Genomic DNA, 21,577 nt, shown 5'->3' on the forward strand with positions numbered 1-21,577 from the left:
GGGAAGAGAGGAGTTGGCTGGAAGCTACTTGCTTAGCTTTCTGTGGGGTCTGTCAATGACTGGTTATGAAGAGGTTTTGCACACTTTAATCACTTGTAGTCTTGCTTTAGCAAGACAATCAGATTAGCTAACGTCAAGGAATTAAAGGCCATTTAAACTATTTTTTCCTTGTAGGGTTTACAGCAAAACCGCTTGAAAGACCGCACTCACCGAAAGTCCAGTTGCTCCTGGAGGCTGCGGTGGGGAGCCGGATCCAACAACGGCGAGCGTTCCTCTGCAGACATTGCAGGACCGGAGACAAGGCAGCGCAGCCGCTGGCTCTCACCGGATTGTCTGCGTGCCCACGTGATTGCCTTGTCACGTGACCTCCCGGCCGGTTCTCAACCGCTCACGTGATTCTCGTCGTTTCCCAAGCGACCCCCCCTCCCCCCCTCCCCCCCCCTCCCCCCCCCTCCCCCCCCCTCCCCCCCCCTCCCCCCCCTCCCCCCCCCTCCCCCCCCTGCGGTTCGGACACACCTTATTCTCAACAGACAGGGCATCATTAACAGAGCTCGTATTAACCCTTTTCTACATTCCCTGGGGCTTCCGCTGGGGAACACAAGGTTTCGAACCGGCGCATGCGCAGGAAGCGTTTCATCTGGTGTACTCTCAGCTGACGAGGCGCCACCATGTTTTATACAGGCCGACAAATCTTCCTTCTTGTGAGAGCAATCGTACAAATGAACGAACAAAAATTTCCCCTCGGATCATATGTTCTAACTTGGTCCCAATTTGCGGCACCTCACGGGGCGGAGCAACCCCAAATCGCCTCGGAATTGCGCCAATGGGTGGATGCGCATGCGCGTGTGACCCGCTGCTGGTGACTCAAGCCACCGATGAGAGAGCGCGGACGTCGGGAGCTAACGTACACGCGCGCCGGGTCTCCGCGTTCTGAAGGATGCGCAAGCGCGTTGGGCGCTGTGACGCCGCTTCCGGCCGTGTCAAACTTGGACTTGCCGCTGAGGATGAGGGCGACGGCGGTGGCCGTGTGAGGAGCTGATGTCCCCCCCCGGCCCGGTGCCCAGGGCAGCTATGATCATATGGTGAGGCCACGGCTCCGGGACTGACGGGGGGGAAGGGGAGGGTTGTTCCGGTAATCGATTGTGGGAGTGGGGGCTTCTTTATCCCGGCCTTTTCCTCCCCCATCGGGGGGGGGGGGGGGGGAAGTAACGCGGGGACTGGATGGGTGGCTGCGGGGATGATGGTGTGGGAGATGGGCAGATTCAATATGCCTCCCGATCCCTCGTGTCTGCGGCACCATTAGGTAAGAACTTTGTTTACCTCGGTCTATGTATTAACTCTATGTCCTTTAATTCCCCTGGAGGTAGTTAGATTATTGGTTGCTGTTATGACATAGGTTCTGCAGTCCTCTTGGGTGCAGAGGTTTCCTCTTGAGAAAGTCTTAATTAAGTCAATATCGATCAATAAATCAGTCTTGTTAAAATGTCCTGAAATGAAATGTTGAGTGACCATTTCTGCCTGCGTGACCTCCAACTCATTGTTCAAGATTCCAGCATATGCACTTTGTGTTTCTGTAAATTAGGCTTTTTTGTGTCGGTGAGATCCCTTCTCATTCATCGGATCTCTGGAGATTAGAATCCAGTCTGATATTTCCAGCCTTCAACTTCCTCTGTAATTTGGAGGTGACACCTCCGTGAGAGAGCAATGTTTGATCCAGATTCCCACTGTTGGTGTGGTGTTTGCATATTCTCCCTGTGACTTACATGGATCAGACTTTTGGATTTCCTTCCACATCTCAAAAGATGTGGGTGGCAGGTTACTGTTAATTGCTTTGAGTGTGTAGGTGAGGGATAGAATCAGAATTAAAAGAAAAAGGGATTAATCTAAGATTACTGTTTGAGTTGTTGATGGTCAACATGAGTTCTAGTCTCACCTGCCAGTGGAAACAACCTCCCTCTGCTTCTATCTATCCCTTTCATTATTACTGGGCTGAAGAACTTGTTTTGGTGCTGCTTAACTTTATGACTCAGTCACAATCTAGTCAGTCTATTGCAGTTCCTGTATATCCTTGATTTGTGAGACCAGTATTCCAGATACTGGAATACCAGAGCCCCAATAATTACAGCAAGCTGTATTTTCTTTTGTACACCAATCCTTTTGCAAAAACATTCAACATTTTGATTTGACTACCTAATTGTCATACTAAATGTTAAGTTTAGTGACTACATAAGAGCATAAGAAATAGGAGTAGGCTATTTGACCTATCGAGCCTGCATTGGCAGTACAGATAGCATACAAGTTAGCACAATATTACAATACCAGCGACCTGCGTTGGAATCTGCCAATGACTGTTAGGAGTTTGTGTGTTCTCCCCATGTTCTCATGGGTTTTCCCCAGGTGCTCTGGTTTCCTTCCACCCTCCAAGATGTACAGGGTTGTATGGTAACTTGTGTGAAATTGGGGGACACTGGTTTAAATGGCCAGAATCGTCTTCTACCGTGCTTTAAATAAATTTTAAAAACTTTAAATATGATCATGGCTGATCCAGACTTTGACTTGGGTCCTGTTGCCATAAACCTTAATTCACTAATTTTTCAAATATCTTTGTCTGTCTCTTAAATATAGTTGATGAGACGGCCTCTACTATTTTCTTGGGCAGAAATTTCCACAGATTCACTGCTCTCTGGGAGAAACATTCCTGCCTTATCTGTCTTCAATTTCCCAGTGGAAATAACTTTCTGCTTCTATCTTAGTCCTTTCATAATTTTATATGTCTATAAGATTTCCTGACATGCTTCCAACTTCAGTGAGTATTGCCCCAGGTAACTGAATTTCTACTCATAAACTAATCTCTTCATTTCTGGAATCCACCTGGTGAACTTCCTTTGCACTGCCTCCAAAGCCAGTATATCGTTTCTCAAGTAAGGAGAGCAGTGCTCCAGATTCATCCTCACAGTTGCAGAACCTCCCTGCTCTGAAACTCAATCCCTCCAACAATGAAAGCCAGTATCTCATTTGCTGCCTTGATTACCTGTTGCACCTGCTTTGACTAGTGCACAAGCACTCCCCACCTCAGCACAACAGCATGTTGCAACTTTTCACCATTTAAATAAAAATGGACAACTTTACTTTACTGACATTGTTGTTAATCTGCTAGACCCCTTGGCCACTCACTTATCTATATTTCTATGCAAACCCTCAGTGTTCTCAACAGAATTTGCTTGTACACAATTTAGTGACATTAGCAAACTTAGATTAGCAACACTTGGTACCCTCCTCCAAATTATTTTTATGTTTATATGTATATATATATATATGTGTATATATATATATATATATATATATATATATATAGTGAACATTTTCAGGCTCAGCAACAGGCACCTCACTAACCATTGATCGCCAACTAGAGAAAAAAACTAGTTAGCCCAACACTCTGCCTTCCATTGGTTAAACACCCCTCTGTCCATGCCAGTACATTACCCTCAACACTATGCACTTTCACGGGCAGCCAGTTGCCTCCGAACAACACTTCCCAATGTATGACCATTTTAAAGATGCGTAATTTCTCTAGTGAATGACATATTTCTTCATCTATTCTGTCCTCTCCTATTCACTTGTTCTACATTTATTCTATGTATTCTTCAGTCTGTGTCCCACAGCCGTGCAGCTTTGTCTCATCGGATCAATGAAATGGATTGTGAGCAGCTGGGTTTTCACAATCTAAATGATGGCCACTTACTCCTATTCTGTTTGCTGACTGTTAGCTTATCCTCAGTTTTTGTGCTCGAATGTTACTGTAAGCCCCCTGTCCTCTTAGTAACTTCTTTTGTGGCGTCTTATCAAAGACCTGAATACCATTTCAATTGGTTCTTTATCTATTTTGCTAGTCAAAACCATAAAAAAAAGTCAGATTTCACTCTGCCCATCCAATTATTTTCTAAATGTACTTTTAAAACTTGCTTCTCAAAAGCACTGGGAATAGGCATTAAAAAAAAACCTTACCTGTAACACCTAGATTCTGGAAAATGAAACTAAAAGGAACTATTCTAGGATTTTCCCTAATGTTCAATTCCTTGGCATTTATCCTCCCTTCATGGGTAGGTAGGGAGGGGAATTTAGTTCAGAGATTTGGGAAGAGAAGGTGGTTTTAAAATTTGGGTACACTCAAGTTTGCTGTGAGATTTTATGCCCTGATTCAATTTAATTCCAATTATATGTGATGATATTGGAAAGCATTCAGAGGAGGTTCAGAAGGATGATTCTGGGAATGAAAGGGTTATTACATGAGGAGCATTTGACAACTCTAGGCCTCTATGTTGGAATTTAGGAGAATGAGGGGGGAATCTCATGAAAACTTTTTGAATGTTGAAAGGTGTGGACTGACTAGATGTGAAAACTTGGACAAGAGGGCACAATTTCTGGATTGAAAGGTGTCTGCTTAGAGATGCCGAAGAATTTCTTAAGCCAGAGGATGGTTAATCTGTGGAATTTGTTGCCAAAGCGGGTTGTGTATTTAAGGCAGAGATTGATGGGTTCTTGATTAGCCAGGACATCAAAAGTTATGGAGAGAAGGCCAGGCAATGGGGCATAGTGGGAAATCAGATCAGCTTATGATTAAATGACGAGGTTGAAGAGCCTATTTCTGCTCCTGTGTGTTATGGTCTTATGGAATCTACCTGACAATGCTGTAGTGTTTTGTAATATTTCACAAAAAGTCGGAGCTGCCACTGGTGCAGACCCACAGATGACGGGAAGAGGAGACTCAACGCTCTTCTGCAGGGTTCTACCACCCAGCCCAACGACTGATAGCTCCTTGCAGGCTTTATGTGGCCTGTTAAAGGAGTCGACAGTGGATTATTTTAAAATTCTGCGATTGCGGGGTTTTAGCCCAAGATGGTGATGCCTGTGTTCGACAGCTGCCTCGAGGGGTGCAGATTCCAGGGAAGCAGAGGACTGGAGCAGGGTACCAGAAAACAGGGCGACCACCCCGTTTGGGAAGGAGAAGAAGAGGAGATGACCCATGGGAAGGGAATCAGCATGAGGCTGTGTAGCAGAAGAACACACAAGAGGCAGGTTATTGGTGACTCGAGGAACCCACGCAGGCTGTGGACTCTTTGAGACTGGCTGAATGGGTACTAAGTATCTGAATCACGATGCAAGAGCGTGTTGAAGGCTTCCAGATCATCTCAGAGGTTTGGATCTGGAGTTAAGGTTGTGGATGGATTGAACTGTAGTCTGGAGGAGAGTCCATGGACAATCATTGACTCTGAAGGAACTCTCTTTTGCTTCTCTTTCTCTGTCAGGGGCACCAGGCAATTTTTGCTGATGGCAGATCTTTGCCCTATGGTAGACTAAAGTCAATTTTGTGTATTATTACACCTGCTTTATTACATGACAATAAAGGAATCTTGAAACTTGGATTTCAATTAGTATTTGCATGCAGATCATCAATCACCCTTTTTAACAAACATCTAGTTTTCGTTTGTTATTCTGGTGCTTGCATTTCAATATAATAACTTTTTTCAAGACACAATTATAATCTTGTCATAATTGCACTATTCTAAAATGTAATTTGCTTCTTTTAAATATTGTGAACCATAGTAGCATTTGTCTTGGGTAAACTTGTACCTCTCACTTTGTTCGTTTTAGATTGGTCACAGTGTTCGAGCTACCGAAAGAAAATAGACACACACCGAGAGCAGTTCAGTTTATACAAGTATTTATTGCTAAATCTAAAGCTGAATTCACACTACAACATGCAAGCCCTTCCCAATTATACTTATCAATGCCTGGACTGGTCCCAACTGCCAAAGCGAGGCGATGACTGCACACTTGTAGTAGGTTGTCTGGGCGCCGGTAGCAGCTTCTCCACCTCCTGGGACCGCGACGTTGGTTTGGAATCTTGAAGTTCTTCTTCTTGCTGAGAGACGTTGCCACCTCTTGGAGAGTCTCTAACATCAGCAGTGGGACCATGGCTTATATTACCCAAAGGTTGTTTACTTCAGATCTTATCTCTTTAAACAAATGATTTAATTATCTTCAAGGTCTCCTGACAGTCTGCGACCAACAAAAGACAACTGCATCTCTTGGCCTCATGGTGTAAATTGGATTATGTCTTCTGATGCAGCTGCATCCCTTCTTGCATCAGCTGGTCTAAATCCTCCATTACCACATATCTGTAACTAAACAAGTTATTTAGGATAAATCTCTCACTGTTGCAATAAATATGGGTTACTGGCATTACTTCCAAAGCTCAGGCCAATTTGATACACTGGTTCAATTAGATATCACAGGTCTTTGGTATTGGTTAATGTGGTAGATTAGCCCTTTCCTTCTGCTGTGAAACATGATGGGCTGCAAACACTGTGATTGTAGTGGAAACATTGAAATGCTAGAGGAACTCATCTGGTCTTTTCATCATCTATAGGAAACAAAGATGTATTGCTGAAGGGCTAAGGTCCGAAACATCGGGAATATATCTTTGTCTCCTATAGATGGTGAGTACCTCCAGCATTTTGGTGAGTTTACTCTCCTGCTGCTGCCATATTCAGGATTTTAATCCAATTCTGACCTCTTATTCTTCACCTCAATTTAAGGTGGTGCAGTCCTGTTCCTCATGGATATGGGTGTTCAGTGAAAAATTGCCACCATTTTTTTTTTTTTTTGCTGATGGGTCATGTGATGCAAATATGTACCCATGTGTGGTTAGGGACAAGAATTAATAACAATTTGGGAGTGGGTGGCCTCACCATCCATGAGAGAGAATATGCATAACAGGTTAGTAAGTGTGGCCAAACTGTTGCCGTCTTAAAATGCTACCTCCTATGGGAGTTAGTGAATTGCAAATTTAGACCGAGCGATAATGGACCAGCAACTGCTTTCATTCAACTGGTATGTGGGGTTGCTTTGACGTGGATGATGACATTGAGCTTCTCACACATTTGGTCCTGCAGTCACCCAGGTAATTCCATCCTTGTTCTGGCTTGTACCCTGTACAGAGAACAATAAACCGCAGGAGCCAGCCCTTCAGTGGTGTAGATGATGGTAAACCTTTGAACAATAGAGAGATGAGTCACTATCTATTTGGCCTTTGATATGCTGCAGTGTTTATGTAATTAGACCAGTAAAATTTTCATTCACTGTTTTTTTTATATATTGAGGTGTCCTTTGGCAATTTACGCACTATTATTTGTCAAGAATAAATGATTGTGAATATGCTACTTGCTTGACAGTTGTGTTGTGTAAACATTACTTGCAGTTTACCTGATTGCCAATTTGATTCCTGCAGTATGGAAGCATGGGTTGCTTCATTTCTGTGCAGAAGAGATAGTGTTGATGTTCGGAACAGTCAGGTTCTTAAGGAAAATCTTTACCCTGTTAAGATTGGACGGGGCGTACTTTCCTTGGACTGAAACACTAAAGTCTGCAGACACTGTGATTGTAGTCAAAATACAGAAATGCTGGAGGAGCTCAGCTGGTCTTCCAACATCCATAGGAGGTAAAGGTATATTACTGACATTTTGGGCCTGAGCCCTTCCTCAAGGTATGAATTTAAAAAAAAAGAGACGGGTGTTTGTACTTGCCTAGATTGTGAACTGCTGTAATACTTATTTCTGCATTGAAGCTAAACGTGGAAGCTCTTGCTGAACTTAGGCATATTCTTAAAGTTCCAAAGCTTCCTTTTCACACAGGAAAAATAACACCCCTTTGGTTAAGATGTGTGTTTGAACTTGTAGAGGTAATCAATGTCTTGATTTATTTCTGATGAGATACAAACTGGAGTCACTGGGAAATCTCTTCACGCAAGCCAGTCAAAGATAGCTGAAGTCCACAACTCTCCTCTTTCCATCATATAATTGTTTTGCCTCAGGAGCTCTCGGTTGAATTTTGGAAAATATGATGCATTATGGGAACATCATTCACAGCAACTCTACAGTTGGGCATAATTATCATAATTTTGAAATGACAGTATTTTGACGTTTGTCCTGGCCCAATTGAATAGAAACTAATAGGTAATTTGCTCCAGAGTGGTGTATTTTGTTGACATATTTTACAAGAATAATGCAATTCAAATGTCTTACTCTCATGGTAGATAAGCAAAGTATATAACTAACTTGTTAAATCCTAGAATTCTGATACCATTTCAAAAGCTGTACAAGAGTACTGCCTGAGCAATTGTGACCTTATCAAACAAAGCCCAGAGATTGGAGTGCTCTTACTAATCTTTTCTCTTACATTTTGTAAAACATGACTGAGAGCAGGTTACGGTTCCGCTGCTCTTTGAAGGGGATGAATTAGAATTTGTACTTGCAAATAACTTGGATAAGGGCAATGCAACCAAAGTTGTTTAAGCACCAGTTGCTTAAAACAAGTGCAAAGCTATAATGCTTTTCTCCTGGGGTTACAATTATGGACCTAATCTATAATTGCTCATCCAGTGAAAATATCTTCAAGACTGTATGGAGCACATTACTATAATAGTTGAGCTGAAATATTAAGCTGTTCAAATAACACCAATCAGAGAGATAATATGTTATATTGTGTTTCATAGGTATATTATCACATGGCCATATGGAGAGAAAGGACTTTAATGCATGGCTTGAAACCCTCTCCAGCACATTTATCACCTTGACAGATTCCCAGAAGAATGAGACTTTGGACCATCTGATTAGCTTGAGTGGGGCTGTCCAGTTGAGACACCTCTCCAATAACCTTGAGACACTTTTGAAAAGAGACTTCCTCAAATTGCTTCCACTGGAGCTGAGTTTTTATCTGTTAAAATGGCTGGATCCCCCGACTCTACTCAATTGCTGTCTGGTCTGTAAGCAGTGGAATAAAGTGATAAGTGTCTGCACTGAAGTTTGGCAGGAAGCCTGTCGAAGCTTGGGCTGGCAGATTGATGATACCATTGAAGACACCCTACACTGGAAGAAAATCTATCTGAAGGCAGTTAGAAGGATAAAACAACTACAAGATAAAGAAGCTTTTGAGACATCCTCTTTAATTGGCCACAGTGCGAGAGTGTATGCTCTCTATTATAAAGATGGATTGTTGTGTACAGGTCAGTATCATAGACCAATGTTCCTTTGTAACTTAAACCTTTGGATCAATTTACCACAACAAACCTTGCCAAATGCTGAATTAAACCCTGGGTAGACAATATCCACAGCTCTAATCATCTTTATCACTTCTTTACAAAAAAATTCAAATCAAATTTCTGAGAGAGGACCTCCCATGCTGATTGTCCTTGAGTCCAAGTTTTTCCATCATTTGGCCCTAAGAATCTTCTCTAATAATTTCTTTATTGCTGATTTAGAGGGACTGGATTCAGTCCCATTAATAGTGAGCAGTCCCCTCAAAGTTGTCAAGGTGGAATCTGCTGGGGTACAAGCATAGTTAGGGTTTGATTATGTACAAGTCAAATATGATACTCCAAAAGGGTTAAATTGTGCACTAGGTAAATGGGAATTACAAAGTTCTACAAGATCAACTTGTAACTTTAATGTACAAATTCACAGAATATTAATAGCAGCACTAAAATCTGTTAATTTAGCTGATCTGTTTCATCTTCATTTGCAGGCTCTGACGATCTGTCTGCCAAACTCTGGGATGTTTGTACTGGTCAGTGTATTTATGGGATCCAGACTCACACATGTGCCGCAGTAAAGTTTGACGAACAGAAGTTGGTTACAGGATCATTTGATAGCACAATAGCTTGTTGGGACTGGATCTCAGGAGCAAAAACCCACATCTTCCGAGGACATACAGGGGCAGGTAATAAATAGCAAAGATCTCTTTATGAATAAGCCATCAGGAATCATTAAGCCAGTACAATAAAAGGGCTATAGTAAATGATGAATTTTTCAAATTTTTATTTCTAAACTGAGCAGTACTAAAAGGTTAGCTAGTTATTCTAATTTTACTCGACTCTTCTCCCCCTTGCCCTGATTCCCATAGGTTAATTTCTCTTCACTGATATCCCACCTTCAAGACGTCAAAGAGGGGCATCAGTAAAGATGTACCAAATACAGACACAAATGGTACTAAAAGCATTGTTTCAGGGCACATTACCTGATTTTATTTTGTTTGAAACGATTGGTTTTAATAAAATATTTCTTTAGTTTTCAGTGTTGATTACAGTGATGAGCTTGACACACTGGTCAGTGGGTCTGCAGATTTCACTGTGAAGGTGTGGTCGCTATCAACAGGAATATGCCTGAATACACTCACTGAACACACTGAATGGGTAACAAAGGTATGTATATACCATTTTTTTTAAAAGTTGGGTTGCTTATTCTTGCCTGAATTAAATTTGTTCCCACATAAAATGTGATTTTACACTGATGTGGAGAATTTTGACAGTATGGTTTAAGTTATCAACTTGAATTCCAGAGGCCTGGACCAATGATCCAGAGAGGAGTTCAAATCCCACTACAATATCTGAGAAATTTAAAACTTAATTATCTAATGGCCACAAAGGAACTGCTTGATTATTGCAAGAGCTCATACATTCACTAATGTTAGGTATGGAAGGAAATATTTTCTATTTACCCAGTCTTGGCTTGTGTGGAATTCTACTCAAAGCAAAAGTTGGATACTACTTGAGATGTGCATCACCACAGAATGAGCCATGCTGAAGGGGCCATTCTGCAGCTTTGGGCACGAGCACAGGGTTCCATCCACAACACTACCCTGACAACCTTCGACAGTTTGCTGTTGCTAATGCTACCTTTCACTGCTTTACAAATGCCTATTCAGCATGTTAATTATAAATGTAAAAAATAGATAACTGGATTCTTGACTTCCTGATTGGAAAACCAATGTCTCCTCCTCACTGACAATCTACACAGCTGCCCGCTCAAGGATGCCTGCTTATCTCACTGCTCTATTTGCTCTACACCTGTGTCTGCATGGTGAGGCACAATTCAAATGCTATCAACAAATTTGCTGGTTGACAGAATCACTGTCGGGAATGAGGAAGTACACAGGTGTGAGGTAGATCAGCTTGTTGAGCGGTGTCACAACAACAATCTTGCACTTAACATAAGCAAAATTAAAGAACTGATTATGGACTTCAAGAGGGCCAAACCAGGAGAACACAAACCCGTCTTCATCAAATGGTCAGCAGTGGAAAAGATTAAGAACTTCAAATTCCTGGGTGTCATCAGCTCTGAAGATTTATCCTGAGGCCTCGATGTCAATATGCAAGGAGGCTCACCAGTTTGTGAGGAGTTTGAAGAGATTTGGTATGTCACCAAAGGAGCACCTTGGAAAACCTTCTGACTGTCTTGTATGGATGTTCCAATGATTAGGACAGGAAAAGATGACAGTTGGGAACACAGCTAGTGCCACCATGGACATCATTCTTTAATCTGTTGAGGACATCTAGTCACTCTACCCTAAAGGACTCTCATCACCCAGGCCATGCCCTCTTCACACTACTACCATCAAGAAGGAGGTGCAAGAGCCTGTAGACGATGACTCAATAGTACAAAAACAGCTTCTTCCCATCTGCCATTAGATTTTTGAATGGACAATGAACCACAGTCACTTTTGCACTAATTTATTTTTAATGTAATTTATAGCAGTATTTACACCTGTAAAACAACGGATTTTGTGGCATGTTCATGACAATAAATTCTGATAAACAATAAGCAAAACCCAAATTAAATTAAACATCATTGGACTCTATTGCTGCAGCATGTAATCACTCATATGCCTCAGATCTGTGCTGTGGTGCACAGACATGTATGTCAAAATGCACGGAGGTTCCCCGTGGCACTATCACCCACACTGACACACGATTCAGCCTGTTCTTTCTCTAATTTAACCCCTGGAATGGGTAATGTGTTGTAATCTTGCCATCAATTTTTACAACCCTTGAAAGAATGACAGTACATCCTTTTGAATTTTCTTTCTCATAGCCTGATGAGAATATTGGGGAGTAGAACATTTTCTGCCAATAACATTCAGGGTCAGTGTTGAACTATTTGTGGTATTTAAGATTTATGATGTTTATTCAATTTTTTTTTGTCTTGATGCATCTTTCACATTTAAGATCCCATTAAGTGAGCTTATCTATCTGTAGACAGAAGACAAGTTTGAAGCTGCTGAAGTTGAAGGATTTTATTTGAAAATCTATCTATAAAGATCAAGGATAATGTCCCACCATATCCTCTCCCTTGTTAACATGACTAGACTTCCTGTCTGTAGCACCTCGATTAAAAATAACTACCTTAGCAGATTTATTAAATTAAAAGTAACTTGCATTTCAATACTAACCCTCTGCACAGTTGTCTGAGCTCTGGTGATGTGAATTTTATTGCTGGTGACTATTTATGCCATCATGATGTGCAAAGTTGACTGGTGAACTGAAGCTGTCAATTGCATCAACCATGCTGTTGTTATAGACAATAATGAAAATTTTGAGGTTGGGTAAAACTAGATAATCATTGTGTGGAATTCAATTTCTCATCTTAACAAAATGCTAATTATAAATTCACAAAGATGTACAGTACAGCTCCGATTATCTAAAATGGTCGGAGCTGGGCCCATTTTGGATAAATGTTTTTTTTGGACAACCAGTCATTTTTAAAAAAGCCTAGTAGCAACAGCAAATCACTTGTAACAGTGTTTAAACAACAACAAACAACAAGTTAAGATTTTTCAAGCATTAAAATAAAGTTTAATTCTCACCAAAAATATGCTGGCCGCTGCCAATCACCGAGACCCCGATCATGCCAGGAGCCCGAGGTGTATTGCTGCTGCCGCCAGGATCCCGATGCCCACTGTCAATTTAGATGAAGTAGGATTTCAGATATCCTCGTTTATCCAAAATTTTTTTAAAAATTTCAGATAACTGAGGATTTCAGATAATCGGAGTTGTACTGTATAACCAATTTTGGGCCTCATACCTTGACAAAGGGCTCAGGTCTGAAACATCAGATGTATATCTTCCTGTAGACGCTGTGGGACCTGCTGAGTTTCTCCAGCACTTTTGTATATTTACAACACAGTGTCTGCATACTTTCTTGTTTCACAGTTAATTATTTTGATTGGTACATATAATTAAATGTTTAGTGAATGTCAGGCTCTGGTGGGATCTGATGCAGGTAAGAATGGTGCCTTTTAGGTTTAGCAAAAATGAATTTGAAACGATACGATACAAAACGCAATATCCTTTCAACAACACGGTATTAGAATTAAAACATCGTAATCATCATGTAAAAATAGAGGTGGATTGGAGCATAAATCTCAATCTGCACATAATGAGATTGGATTCATTGATTCTCTAAGGTTGTTTATAAGTGTGAATTTTATGAACAGCAAGTGTATGATTTGGTGATATCTTCATGAATTAGGCATTGCCTTAATCTTTGCTTAATATAATTGTACTAATGTACTTGAAATGAGCCATAGGATCCAAATTGTTTTCTTTCTTCAATGCAGGTGGTTTTGCAAGTCAGCCAGGTAGAATCTGTGATGCATAATCCAGGCGACTATATTCTATTAAGCGCTGATAAATATGAAATCAAGGTAACTTTTCATTTAAAGGAAATCTTCACTCTTCTTACTAGCTCATCCATACAATGTTATTTTGGTTTTCTTCTCTGGAGGAATCCTTTGAGATCCTTGTTGTCTTGTACCACATAACAACTAATGAAAATCTGGGAATTGAACGAAATGGATCAACAGGAGTTTGAATGCTGTTTGTAGACTTTTTTAATCCTGGACTTTGCTATCAGTTTAAGATGCTCAGCCACAAGCCTGTAGAGCTAATATAGCATAGGAGGTAGACATTCAATCTATCATTCCTTTGTTGTGTCTTTATCCCTCTTCTTCATATTATCTTGATTTTTTTTTTCTTTTAAGTTGCTGTTTATTCTACTTTTTACCATTTCAAATTGTGGTGTTCCCAGTTTAACAGTTTGCTGTATTTATGAAAAATTCTCAGCATCCTTTTTGATTTTGCCAATAGCTGTAAATCTTATGTTGGTGAAAGTGTCTCTTCTATAAATATTTCTTGAAATAGAACTCTTCAGGCCATCAGTTGATGAACATTTGCACAGATTTATATGCTCTGAAAACTGCTGACCTTTCTGAGTAAATGTTGCCTTAATCACAATTTGGGAGAACATGATTTATGATGTTACATAAATGTGTGAAAACAGGAGTAGAATTAGGCCATTTAGCCCTTCAAGCCTGCTATACTGTTTAGTGTGATCCTAGATGATCCAACAATTGGTTTGCTTTTCTTCTCTCCCAGTTGTTCCTTGATCTCTTAATCTTTGCAGTAGTGTCTGACTACTTGAATATTCTTATTTGACCTCTGTTACCTTCAGTGGTTGAGTCTTGTGGAACTGCTGGGATTTGTATGAAAGTTTTTTTTTCAGCCAGATGACTAGAGGCCTTTTCCCTGCTCTCCATAAAGTCTTGAGAAGTCACTGGTGGTATTCAGATCCACATTATATTCAATAATCATCTCCATGGGATTCCTGCAAGATGCACCTCTTTAAATAGATGGCCCAAGTAGTGTACTACTGATTGTGCATTATCTTGTTGATCACACTGTGATTTTCCTTCTCTTCAGTGACTTAGATTGATCTTGAATGCACATCATTTGAATCACTGCATTTTTCTGGACAAATTGTGTAATTTCCAAAGCTCTTTGGACTAATTTCTAAGTAAATTGATTCCTGTACAATTGATTGTTTGCCATTAGCCCAATCATAGAGTCTGCCCTTATTAGTTAATTCATGAGGTATTGTTGTTATTGACCAACCCTCTGTTCACATGAGTTACTAAAAATCTATTTACTGGATATAGTATCCAACAGAAGCTTTGAGAAGCCAATTGAAAAGATGTGAGCAACACAAAACTGCAGTGGCCAACAGTTCTGCAAATCTGGATTCAGTGAAGATTTGCATAAAAAATATAAGTCTGATAATCTGCCATCTGATTATATACAAGTACCAATGTTTTGACATCTGGCTCAATTAGTGATGTTTTCTGCAGGATTTTTTTTCCAGCTTCTATTGAAGCTTATCTAGTTGGAAAATCTGAATTTAATATGGATTAAAATGTAAACAAGATAAATATTCACAAGTCTGGAAAATCTGCCTGAGCGGCACTACCCAGTCCCCAAAGGTGGTGCTTTATTCCAAATCTTTTTCTTGCAAGATAGGTATGAAATGGAAATTTCCTCTGCAGTTTTAAGGTAATGCATCACTCCCACATATCCTCAGTCAGAACAGCCCATCACTTCAACTAGTTTAGCCTTCATTACTTCAGTTCAGATAATTTAATGTCATTCTATTATGTGAGTGGCAGATGCTGTGATTCAAACGCATTTAACAAAATGTCATTGTTTATTTATAGGTTTGGCCAATTGGGAGAGAGGTCAACTGCAAGTGTTTGAAGACGCTTGCTGTATCAAATGACCGAAGCATTTGCCTCCAACCAAGGCTGCAATTTGATGGCAAGCACATTGTCTGTGCATCAGATTTAGGATTGTATCAGTGGGATTTTGCCAGTTACGATATTATAAGGTACCGTGAATTGATATTTTGTTATTGTCGAGAATATTCTAGAATAATGGAAGGCCTGCAATGGAAGTGTAGTTATCAAAGCTCATGGTACCCCTGAAAGTTAAAGTGGCATATTCTGCAAAATCAAAAGATACCAGTAAAATTATGATTAAAATATTTGTCCTGGTATCAATTTAGAAATGTGCAATAAACTTATTTATAACTTAAAGTAAACAACAATACAATATTGAAACGTAGCACTGGAACAGACTGCACAAAGAATAACCTATCAGGAAGAGGAATTATTTCTGAATTTCTAAGCAAGTTGGTGTTAAACCTTTTTTTTCAAAATGCATTTTCAATGACATTGTAATAATTACATGTTGATATTCAGTGAAAAATAAAATATTACCAATCCTCTAATGAGAAGGAAAAGTTTGATAGATATATCTGTCTGGGCCCACGTTTTAAGCCAAGTTCTCTTGTTCCTTTGGATTCTTTGGATTTTCCTTGAAAATCACAAAAAAAATCATAAGCAAGTATATGGACAGGAAAGGTTTTAAGGGGTATGGGCTGGATGCAGGCAAATATGAAGGACCTGTTTTTGTACTGTAGAACTCTAGGACAATGTTCACATATAATTAGAAAATTACAGTGAACAGTATTGCATGTTCAACACAGAAATTATGATTTTTTTTCCATCTTTTCTCACACAACTATCAATATCCTCAATTCCATTGCCCTCATTCTTATCTGGCTTCCCCTTGCATCTATACTCTTCATCTCAGCTCCTCCACTTGACATTCTCTGGGAGAAGTTGCTTTTTAATTCTGTATCGATTTCTTGCTGACCATATTTATGAGAGAATGTTGTGCATGAATGGTCTGTTCCTCTTTTCATGGATGCTCCCAGACTTGATGTGTATTTACAATATTTTTATCTCTGATTTCAAACAAATACCTCGCTTTTCATGTGTTAATATTAATTGCTTTGTCTAGAACCATAGAATATTACAGCACAGGAACAGGCCCTTCTAGTCTGCCAAACTATTATTCTGCCTAGTCCAACAGATCTGCTCCCAGACCATAGCCCACCATACCACTCCTATCCATATACCTGGGCAAATACATCTTAAATGTTAAAATTAAGCCTGCATTTACTACTTCTGATGTCATCTAGATCCATACTCCCACCACTCTGTGTGAAGAATTTTCCCCTAAACCTTTCCTCTTTCACCCTTAACCCATGTCCTCTGGTTTGTGTCTCACCTGCCCTCAGTGGAATTTACTCTGTCTGGACCCATCGTAATTTTAAATACCTCTCTCTAATTTCCCCTCATTCTTCTATGCTCTAGGGAATAACATCCCAACCTGTTTAACCTTTTCCTGAAGTTCAGGCAACATCCTAGTAAATCTTCTCTGCGTTCTTTCTATCTCATTGATATCTTTCCTGTAGTTAGGTGATCAAAATTGTACACCAAGCTCCGAATTTGACTGCAAATGTATACAAATTAACTCTTATAGTACCCTCCACTGAACCAATTTAACATAGATTATGCTGAGGCCCATCTGGGGTGTATTTGTACCTAAGTGCAGGAACTATAAAGTTGTTTTTCTTTCTTAGTTCTATTATTTTGGGTCACGGCTATACCTTTCATTCACTGCTTTTATGAGAGAGCCTCACACCTTTGGCCATAATCTTCAGAATGGGAGCATTCCTGTCCTCTTGCATCTCCGATTTTCAATACTTGAGCATTCCCAATTGAGCCTTCAGTACTTAAGCCCCAAGTTCTGGAATTTCTCCTTCAACTCTCTTCAAAGTTTTCCACAAAGCCTTCTCGCTCCATAAGTTTCTGCACTAGTTCTGATATTGCCATGTGATTGCATTTATGGAAGCATATTGGGGCATTTCATTAAGGGTCTTGTATAAATCCAGGTGGCAGATTATAGCAACTTTATTAACAATTACTGAATTGTCCATTTCATTTTACAAGTGTCCTAAGTTATTTGCACCCATTATTTAAATGTTAATTTAATTGTTAATTAAATGTTTTGCTTCACAGAGTTATTAGAACCCCTGATTCTACAAACCTTTCCTTACTGAGTCTGGGAGAAGTCTTTGCTCTGCTTTTTGACAGCCGTTACCTGTACATAATGGACCTAAGGACCGAGAAACTGGTTGGACGGTGGCCTCTGCCGGCATACAGGAAATCCAAGAGGGGTTCAAGCTTCTTGGCAGGGGAGACTGCATGGCTAAACGGACTGAACGGCAAGAATGATACTGGCTTGGTGTTTGCAACAAGCATGCCTGATCATAGTATTCATTTGGTCCTGTGGAAGGAGAATGGATGAAAAGAAATCACAGTAGTTGGGCATATACTGTGTGTGCTGCTGTTTTCAAGGACATTTCTAAGAATGCAGAAGCTATGCATGAACCAAAGAGGCAGAGACCTGGCATTCTCTCTTGTACAGTACAGTTGATTGCCATTATTTTTTTTAAAAAAAGTAAAATGAAACCAGAATGTTGGAAAATTATTTTTACACCTTAAATCTGTTTGCTTGCATATTGATGTATCAATACAGGAAAGGAAGGAAAAAGTATGTTAAATTAAACAAGACACTGTTGAGAAATTTATGATGAGCCATGGGTTGAAGACTGCTTTACAAGCACATTTCAAAACAATTAATCTAATATTTGCAGTATTCGGAACATTTCTTGAATGGCTTTGTTTCTTCTGCACCTTGAAGTATAGAACACATTACTTTTTACAGAAATGTTTTCATTCAGGGCCTTGCCTTAATGCTTTTATTAGTGGTTGCTCTCAATCAGCCTTTTTATAGAACAAAAGGTAGGTACTTTAAATTTGTCCACATTTTATATTTTGGTATAGTCTTTACAATGATATTTTTATTGATATTTACCCACAATGTCACAAGTGTTGATTATCTTCAATATAATCTATCTGAAGAAATAGTTGGAAACTTGTGTGGCTACTTGCCTCATTTGCGTTAAAGGTTCCAATCTTTGACAGGTTCAAACTCGTGCAGTGCTGATGTTCCTTTTGTTCCTGAGGCTGCTAGTTTCTTTCCCTCTTGCTCACATACAAAGGATGTAGATAGGAACTTCTCACTGAAGTCATTATGGAGACTGGATGCTTTATGTGTTTCAGTTGGGAAGTACTCGGCAAATGATTGGGCTGAGTTACTAAGTAAATAAATGCAAGTTGATACACATGAGGGAGGACAGCCAAAGGACTCGAGTTTAAGTGTGGTAAATGAACAAAGAGATGGTGGAGTGCAAACACACCAGTTACAAGTTAGCATGGTCATAGAAAAACAAACCAAGCATTATGCCATGGTGAGAGATGGCATGGAAATGGGCCCTTCGGCCCCACAAGTCTTGCTACCATCAACCATCCACTTACACTAATCCTTCATTGATCTCATTTTTTTTTATTGCCTCCACATTGTAATCAATATCCCTGACACTGTACTACTCTTACGCATACTAGGTGAAATTTACAGTAATCAATTAACCTGCACACCTTTGGGAAGCAGCAGGAAATCCATGTGGACTCGAGGAGGTACACATGAAACCGCAGATGTTGGAATCTGGAGCAAAAGACAATCTGCTGGAGAAATTCAGCAGGTCAAATAGAGGGAGAAAGAAATGGTTGGCTTTTTGACTTATCAAGATTGGGTCACAGAGAATGAGAATGTGCACAGAGGACCTGATGTCAGGATTGAACCTGGACCTCTGGTGATGTGAGGCAACTACTTTACCTGCTATGCCATTGAAACACAGTTAAAGTACACTGATGGAAATGAAAAGTTGGGAAATTATGCTAAACCTGAATTGGACTTTGCTAAGATAACACAAGAGTGTCTTGGCTGGTCACAATGCAGAGAAGATTTTCAAGGATGATATTTCAGAAAAGTGGGAATACTCACACCAGAAGAGGATGAATCAACTAGATCTCACTTCCCTTCAGAAAAAGCTGAGATGAGCTGATAAAATGAGATGTGTAATGGAGAGGACACAGCATGTAAATTGATTATAACAATAGTTACTCCTCAAAAATAAATGGTCATAAAATACTTCAAAAGATTCGAGACATAATAATTTTTTTTTGTTTTACGGTCTAGCTTTTGTCCTGAATGCTGTTGTGTGAATTGTAATATTGGGGCAAGGCCCCTCAACTCTTCCTCCACTACATCAATGACAACTTTGGTGCTGCCTCATGTACCCATTTTGAGCTTGTTGACTCATCCACTTTGCTGCCAACTTCCACCCTGACTTCAAATTTACTTGGTCCATCTCTAGCCACACTCTCTTCCTTTCCTCTATCTCTCTGTCTCCATCTGTCCATCTCAATAGTGTGGATCTCCCAGTGGCCACCCATTTCAATTCTCCATCCCACTCCCTTGCCAACATGTCTGTTCATGGTATCTTTGTACTGCCAGACTGAGAGAACCTGTAAATTGGAGGAACAATATCTCATCTTCCAACTGGGCATTAACATCAACTTCTCTGGCTTTCACTAAATATTTTCTTTCCCCCCCCCCCCCACCCCTGCTTGCCTGTTGTCTCTCCATTGCCTGTCTCATTTCGCATAGACATGATAAATTCCACCTAGCACCTTATTATCCAACCAACACCTTTTGTTGCTTTGGATTCCTCCCCCATTGTTTGAATTTTGAGACTTTCTGATTTTTCCTTGAAGGGCTCAGGCCTGAAATGTCTGCAATGTATTTTGTCAAAAAGATCCTAGATGCTGAATAAACCCGCTGAGCTTCTCCAGCATGTGATGTTTTTACTAGAATCACAGCATCTGCAAACTATCCTGTTCTTCCCCTTGTAATATCGTTACATGCCAGTGTTTTTAGAAAAATTACAACTTTTTATCAAAGGAGATGTAACAAAATGACAATCAGATTATTGTCATATGGTACTGAAAGGACTTGTCTTACATAAGAATTTATATTTGACTATTTTAAATGAATTCTTGAACTTGTTCACACAACAGACCTTTTTATAGTGGTTAAAGAAAGCAAATATTCTCTGCCTTCACATTCGCTGCACCTACCTTTATAAAAACGCCGATGGCAGATGATGGATGCGGACACCGACCGATCCTTCGGGGGGGGTTAGTCCCAGAGGTGGAATGAGGCGAACTTGCTCCATAAAGGCACTGCCACTGAAGGCGGCTTGATTAGGGCCGGACTGATGACATCACGATAATGTCGTCAGCCCACGACCCAGGAGCCACCACCAGGGCTCCCACGGTGATTTGTAATGGGGTTAGGGGTCCCTCCTGCCACCCGGAAATGTCCTTTCTGTTCCCCCTCTGCCCCTTGTCCTTCACCAAGCCAGAGTAGAAGGGATCAATGGCCGTCTTTGTTCCCCATAATGCTCCACTTAGCTGGAACCGCTCTGCTACGTGATGGATTATGGGTAATGACGGCCATTGCTCGATGCATATGCTGACCTCACGGCGATGGGCGGCACTACTGCATCCTTTGCCTCGCCTCCCTCAGCTCCAGAGGACGGCTCCTGACGCCACTCTCCATAAAAACATCACTGGAGCAGTCTTGTAGGCCTTCTCCATAAAAGGTAAGTCCCGCTTTTTTTCCTTGTTCAGCCGGCTGCAACGAAGCGTCTTCATAAATAGGACTAATGCAGGCACTACTGGGATTTACTCATAATGTAATGAACAATGAATTTCGATTAAAGTCACACAGCAGGGCAGAAAAACTCTAGAAAACCACCAAAGGCCATTACATTTTATTCTGTGGTTTAACATTCATGATTCTTAGAAATTTTCATTAGCCTATGCTACATTTATGGTACTCAAATTTACATTGATTGATTATTTTTGTATGTCTTTGTGGTGTGAAAGAGCTACTATTTACAGGGTTTTCTGAAGTATTTGATAGAAGTTGTTAGTTCATATATTGAAATGTAAATGATCTAAAAAAACAAGAAACCAGATGCTGTGAATACAAGGTTAATTATATAGTACAATGTGCAAATTCCTATTTGTTTCA

General features: G+C 40.2%; 2 protein-coding genes across 7 annotated transcripts in view; one reads left to right on the forward strand and one right to left on the reverse strand.

Moving 5' to 3' along the window:
* slc2a8 (solute carrier family 2 member 8) overlaps positions 1-368 on the reverse strand; it is a 63,923-nt gene extending 63,555 nt beyond the window's left edge. For 2 of the 3 annotated variants that reach the window (XM_069887875.1, XM_069887890.1), the window contains exon 1: positions 211-368. In XM_069887875.1, the coding sequence (XP_069743976.1) occupies positions 211-284 (74 nt within the window). In that variant the 5' untranslated portion in view covers positions 285-368. The remainder of the gene's footprint in view (positions 1-210) is intronic. The other variant, XM_069887884.1, reaches the window with a different exon arrangement.
* A 187-nt stretch (positions 369-555) lies between these two features.
* Positions 556-18,164, forward strand: fbxw2 (F-box and WD repeat domain containing 2). Of its 4 annotated transcripts, none has more exons than XM_069887940.1 (8): positions 558-1,082; positions 5,653-5,994; positions 8,555-9,064; positions 9,583-9,777; positions 10,125-10,258; positions 13,453-13,539; positions 15,382-15,551; positions 17,593-18,164. In XM_069887940.1, the coding sequence occupies exons 3-8, from the start codon at positions 8,575-8,577 to the stop codon at positions 17,879-17,881; spliced, it is 1,365 nt and encodes a 454-aa protein (XP_069744041.1). In that variant the 5' UTR covers positions 558-1,082; positions 5,653-5,994; positions 8,555-8,574; the 3' UTR covers positions 17,882-18,164. The 4 variants fall into 4 exon arrangements, with proteins under 4 accessions (XP_069744049.1, XP_069744041.1, XP_069744031.1 ...); XM_069887930.1 differs by lacking the exon at positions 5,653-5,994 and adding an exon at positions 6,431-6,500; XM_069887922.1 differs by lacking the exon at positions 5,653-5,994 and having other exon boundaries at positions 559-1,082.
* Positions 18,165-21,577: the final 3,413 nt, after the last annotated feature.

The sequence above is a fragment of the Narcine bancroftii genome, chromosome 1 (genome assembly GCF_036971445.1).
Source record: "Narcine bancroftii isolate sNarBan1 chromosome 1, sNarBan1.hap1, whole genome shotgun sequence".
Lineage (NCBI taxonomy): Eukaryota > Metazoa > Chordata > Chondrichthyes > Torpediniformes > Narcinidae > Narcine > Narcine bancroftii.